Source organism: Silene latifolia, chromosome X (genome assembly GCF_048544455.1).
Source record: "Silene latifolia isolate original U9 population chromosome X, ASM4854445v1, whole genome shotgun sequence".
Classification (NCBI taxonomy): Eukaryota; Viridiplantae; Streptophyta; class Magnoliopsida; order Caryophyllales; family Caryophyllaceae; genus Silene; species Silene latifolia.
Window position 1 is genome coordinate 11,089,775 of NC_133537.1, and position 6,470 is coordinate 11,096,244.

Here is a 6,470-nt window from a genome sequence, read left to right on the forward strand (position 1 = left end):
AATTTTCCATAACCATGACCAGTTTAACGGTAGGGAAGATGACTTACATTCCATGAAAACTTTTGTTGCAAACCAAGGTAGCCATATATGCAAAGGCGTACTTTAAAAATCCGCCAACTTCCTGTAACCTAGGTAGTCGCCAGTCAGTACAAAATACTCTCATCAACTTCAAACCTTGGTAGGCGGGATGAACTATCGACTTCAAACATAATAATAGTAGAAAATAAGGAAGAATTGTAATTTATCAGAAACCATACAACTAACATACAGTATTATAATAATTAATAAGGAATATCCCCATCCTCGCCCACAAGGCCACAACTGAACCCACAACTACTGATTTCCCACTACCGTTTCTACTTTCTACAATGTAATATGAAAACAACTATGGCTCAACGGCTTTTGGCTAAACTAATCGCTAACTATGTATATCATCTCCAACCCCACACACAATTAGATAAAACAACGGAGTATAAAGAAAAGCACGACAATGATGTCGAAAAGTTGAGAATGACTCGAGAATACAACAATGCTAATTCCACTGTCATAAAGAATGAGAAAGAAAATGGCACTAGCTAATTCTGAATGCAGTTCAATTATCAGTAAACACTCACTTCCTAGTTCGTCATCCTTTCCACAAACTCTCTAAAAATAGTAAACAAATATCATTATCAGCCGTCCGAAACAAACTGGCCCTATTGCACTATTCTTCACCACCCACAAGGCCAACTATTGGTTTCTCCACTTCCGTATCTACAATCTAATATGAAGACGACTATGGCTTAATGGCTTTGCCTTTAAACTAACCGTATTCATCTCCGCCACCCTCACGGCTCACACACAATTAGATAAAACAGATTGTGCAAGGGAAAGAATGACAATGATTTTGGAAAGTTGAGAACGACTTGAATATACAACAATGCTAATTCCCGTCATAAAGAATGAGAAAGCAAAATGCCATTATCTAATTCTAAATGCAGTTTACTTATCAGCAAACAAGCATCACTATCAGCCGTCCGAAACAACCTGGAACTCGCCTTCCTTCTCCTCCATACAACAACAATGACGACATTATCCACATCTCCAAGTAACAACCCTATTCACGATAACATCGCCCTTAATATTTTCCCTCTGTACAACTAGGCTCTATACTAAGGACTGTTTTATCAAAATCTCGCTCACAAATTTCATTGAACAATACCTGAACAACATTATTCCCTCTGATCAATTAGATTCTACACTACAAACCTTTTACAAAATCCCGCTCACAAATCTTATTGAACTTATTAGTAAGCAACTAAGCATGATTACCGGGCAATGTAGTTCAATTAACCACACATTCTATCTCAACATGCTACATTCTCTACTATATCAATCAAAAGAAAATCAACAAATTAGCCGAATACATAATATCCAACTCTATTGAGCCTCAATCAGGATTTAAGAACGCCTTACGCCTCCATAAAACAACGACAACATTTCCATTATCCTTACGAGTTCCAACCCCTAAACAATATACCGTCTCCCCTGATATTCCTACTGTTCAATTAGGTTCTATGACTATTTTCCAAAATCCGGATCACAAATTTTACATACATACAAAGTAAGCATACTTGCCAAGCAATGAATTCCATTAACCGCGCATTTTATCTCAACATGCTAGATTCTACTCCATCAGTAAAATCAAAATCAACAAATTGAACACAAATTACAGAATAACAATACCGTCTTACTGTATGAAACCGTCATTTCATTGATTAAACATTGTAAGACAGTCGCACACAATAATAATTGCAAATTCAAAACTACTAACAATCAATTAAAAACACGTAAACGCATACAATTAGCCGATAAACTATACACAATTAAACACAAAATCAGTCTCCATTTACAAAAAAAAAAATAAAAAAAATACTGAATTATAAATCAAACATCGCAAATTCAACCAATAACTAGCTCTGTTACTCCCGTAATAATTACCTCCTCCGATACTAAATTCTCAATCAAATCAGCTCATCTAAATCCCAACCGCACACCGTCTCGGACCGCCACTCAACCCGCCACTCGAACCATTAACATTCACAATCAAACCATCACAAAACGCCCTAAGCCCACGCCGCCTCGCTCTCCATCCACCAGCCTTAAACCGAACTAAAGCAAAAACCTGAACATCAAACTTAATATTTCCCTTAGACCGGTCATCACTAAAATCCCGACCCAAATCCGGTTCAATATATGCCGACGCGGCCGTAAGGCGAGCAGTAATAGCGGTCTGATCGCGAACCGGTTGATCGAAAGGCGGAAGCTGATTAAGAGCAAGAAGAGACCTGTCGTAGAAGACACGCGCCTCGATTGCTTCATAGTACACGTGGAGCTTTGTGTTTGGGTTGGTGACCTGGAAGATTGCTGTCCATGTGGCGGAGAGAGAGGGTGGGGTGGGTGACGTGGTGAGGTTGAGGGAGGAGAGAGAGAGGGAGGTGATAGTGAAGATAGGGACACGTGGACGGAGGATAAGGTAGATGATGAAGAGGATGATGGCGAGGATGATGAAGGTGAGAATTAGGGCTGACATCACTCGGCGGTAGAAGATTGTTCGCGGCGGCGGCGGCGGCGGTGGTGGGTAGTATTGTTGGTTGTATTGATTCGGGTTCGGGTTTGGGTAATAATAATTGGGTTGTTGGGGTTGTTGTGGTGGTGGTGGGTGTTGGGGATAGCCGTTTGTGGGTTGGGCTGGGTAGCCGGACACGGGTTCGGGTCGGGTTGGATCTGTCATGGGTGGTTGTTTGTGGGGGAGTTGGAGGGGGGAGGAGAGAAATGAGTTAAAAAGGAGACGCAAACCGTGTGCAAAGTAACCGACTTTTGTAAGGAGAAAGAATATACTTCGCGTTTCTTTGGGTATAAGGAAACCAGGTGTAATTTGATTGACAATTTCTATTTAATTGCATTCTTATATAGAAGCCAACGATTGCTTTTCTTCTTTCGAGGTGGTTCCGGGGGAGAATAACGACTAACGAGGATCAAGTTTATTATTGAGCTGGAACATCTTCAGATGAGGCCAACTAGTAGAGCAGGCAAATCAGACCTGGCCACGATGGCGACCCGAGCGTGGCACGGTACGGTAGAGCTGATTAAGTGCGGGTTGACCTGTTTGGTTCAGCCCGTTCGACCCGCTAAAATAGCTGGCTTGGACAAGAAAGATTTTTTTTATTTTTTTTTGGACAACGGAAGGAGAATAACTTACAATGTTCTACCAGTTACAATGTAAGCAAAACTAGGCCGGTTAGAATAAACCAGCAGGGCTTGGACTAAACAAAATTGTCCATGGACGGCCCGCTAGGCCCACTATTAAAAGTAACCTCATAAAAGTCCTCAAACCCTCAATCCTCCGCCGTTCTTTGCTCGTTTCATTTACAATTTGTACACTCTAAAGTCTAAACCAATTAGGTAGCTCAAATGAATACCTATGCCTTACGTATAGGTGGGACCGTGGGAGATTGTAGGTATTTACACTTGTCGTATATATAAAGATTCGCCGAGAATGGACATGCTAACGGGATTGTCGTATAAAGATAGTACCTTTCAAGTATTTACACGGGAGCGTATGTAACCGCCAATAATGCCGCACAAAGACCAAGGCAAAAATGAACTTTTGATGTTTGTAGGAGAACATTGTCAAACTTGTGTTTTTTTCCAAAATCTAGTAAACTTATCTTTTGAAGATTAGTATACTTTATAAAGGTAAGCTTTTAAAAGCAATTGTTAAGTTTTAATGGCATGTAGTGATAGCAAACTCGTGTTTTAATAGAAACACTAATTTCTATATTTGATTTTAGTCAAACCCGCGGGCCGGCCCGCTATCTTGAAGTGTGTGGGTACGGACAGTGGGAACTGGCCCACTTAGCGAGCTCAGGCTATAAAATAAGGCCCGTTGGACACTCTTTTAGCTGTTGGATCTTGCCCGTGTCCGGCCCAAGCCCGCTTTTGATCAGCTCTAGGGTACGGTGAACAATACGAGCCGACACGACACGACGAGTCTTAGGTAGCGCCACATTGAGGGAATTAGTGCTTTGGCACGATGAGCCAGACACGATGAATTAGGAATAAATAATTAAAACAAAAACACATAAAAACACCCCAAGCACGACAGTGGCACGGGACGACTCCAACTTGGCCATGGGCCGAGCCATGACAGGAGGAGCTTAGTCGGGCCAAGCATGAAGGCCCACCAATACGTGCCTGAGGCGGGCTTGGGCAGGACGGGCCAACACGAAGCATGTGCCAATACACCCGATTACCTACTTTACCCACTACCAGCAACAAAGTCTGCACTATCCACACAAGGAAAACAAACACTCCAACAAAGATTATGAACTTCTTAATTGTGATAGACCACTCCACTTGAATCCAATAACCCATACCTTTAATATTGATTATCTTTTGAGACGATCTCCCCAATAGTCCAAAAATCTGTAATTGACGTATATCACACTAAGTGTGAATTGACAAGATCGGGTTAAGCTGATCCTACCTAATAAGGCTAACCCGAGAACCGAAAGTGACTTGAAATACAACATGATCCGACTCGAACGTTGATTGACCCAACGTTGACCCTACCGAAAATGGGACCCATACATAAGAAAGACCGGACCCAAAATCACTCAAATCCTAAATGACCTGAGGACTTGTTCGAGTCTGACCCAAAATCGAAAATGACCAGCCTGATTAGAAACAAAATGTGAACAGACTCGAAATAACCGACCCAAACTCCCCCGACGGACCATTTACCACAAACGACTAAACGAGCACTCAATATGAAGTCAACTGTAAACATTCCACTGTACTATTCTTCAACCAACTTTCGCTTTTATATTCCTCCACAAAACAACCCTTTTCCTCAAATTACATTCCCATCTTTTAATTACCCAATTAAATCACATTCCATACCTAAACCTTCATCAATTTCTTCTTCATCATCAATGGCTTCCTCAAGACCTTCATCAACAGAAACAAAACCATTTTCTGTTCTATTTGTTTGTTTAGGAAACATATGTAGAAGTCCTGCTGCAGAAGGAGTTTTCACAGATTTAGTCAAAAAAAGAGGACTTGATTCTGACTTCATTATTGATTCTGCTGGCATCATTAATTATCATGAGGTTTTTTTACTCAAGTTTATGTTTTTTTATATGAGTTTTTCTATCATGTGGTAGCTTAAGAAAACCAAAAATGGAAATAATTAATGCTATTGTCATGGAAAATTGAAATAAATAACCACTTTTACCTTTTACCCATAAAAATAGCATTAACTATTTCCATTTTGGTTTTCTTAACATGTGTCTATACTCCCTTCATCACAATCATTTGTTTACAGTTTATGTTTTGTGTGACGGGTATTTTAATATAGTTAAACAAATGACTAAGATGAAGGAGTGTGTTGCTAATCTTGTTTAATTGTTTTTGGGTGATTGAAAAGATTGAATCTTTATTAGTTATGGCTCCTTCCGTTTTCGCCATTTGTTTACCTTTTTATTCTTATTTATTTGTACGAGTATTTTAACAAAGGTAAACAAATAATCGCGAAAGTGTTAATTAAGCTCCTTAACTTTGTTCAATTGTGAAATTAGGCTCCATAAGTTTCAATTGGAGCAATTAAGCCCCTTAAGTTTCACCAAAAGTGAAATTCAACCCTATTTTAGGAGATTACGGTATATTATGATATACCGTAATCAGAATAATATCGATATTATCATGTTTACTATTATTAAGAGATATTATTATTATGTTTAGATTTTAGGAGTACTATCAATACGGAGTTATTGTAATGGTTGGAACACGAACGAATTATCAATAACAATACTCTTTATGAATTTTCCCCTCTCTATTTCTAATATGGTATCAGAGCCTCACGCTCTTGAGGCCTAAAATCAAAATTCCGCTGCCTGCCGGTGGGCTAATGAGTTAGGAAGCTCAGCGGCGGGATTGTCAATGAATTACGAATTATCAATAATATACAATTGCGTTTATGTTAAAAAAAAAATCCTTCGAAATTCATGGCACGTGTGATATTGTGCACTTGATTTGTGTGTGTTGTAGTCTCTGGACTACTTTCTTGTTTTTTGAGATCAGAAGGTCAAGACATTTGAGTGTGATCGGTTTTCGATCTCTACCGAATTCGACGAGTTATTTTCCTGTTTGAATTTTTTTTTGAAGAGTTCGAAAAAAAATGACGTTCTCTCTTCCATTTGACGAAACTTTGGTCAAGTTCGAAATATTGCGACGTTCTTGACAATATTGATCGACGATTCGACGGGTTCGAAAAATGATGGCGTTCCCGACCGATAATATTTTTTCTTTTAGCAAGTTCGAAAAGAGTGGCGTTACTCTTGAAGATTGAAGATAGAAGATTGAAGATTGAAGATCGAAGATCGAAGATCGAAGACGGAAGAATTTGAATTAATCTTCTTTTTTATATT

At 39.4% G+C, this 6,470-nt stretch overlaps 1 protein-coding gene across 1 annotated transcript; it reads right to left on the reverse strand.

The window, feature by feature from the left end:
- Positions 1-1,777: 1,777 nt before the first annotated feature.
- Positions 1,778-2,974, reverse strand: LOC141622843 (uncharacterized protein At1g08160-like). The gene has a single exon (XM_074438861.1). It carries the CDS (start codon positions 2,771-2,773, stop codon positions 2,018-2,020), a length of 756 nt encoding a protein of 251 aa, XP_074294962.1. The 5' UTR covers positions 2,774-2,974; the 3' UTR covers positions 1,778-2,017.
- Positions 2,975-6,470: the final 3,496 nt, after the last annotated feature.

What these genes read in the sequence shown, in the direction of transcription:
- LOC141622843 (XM_074438861.1), bottom strand. Translation starts at nt 2,773, where the DNA reads ATGACAGATCCAACCCGACCCGAACCCGTGTCCGGCTACCCAGCCCAA.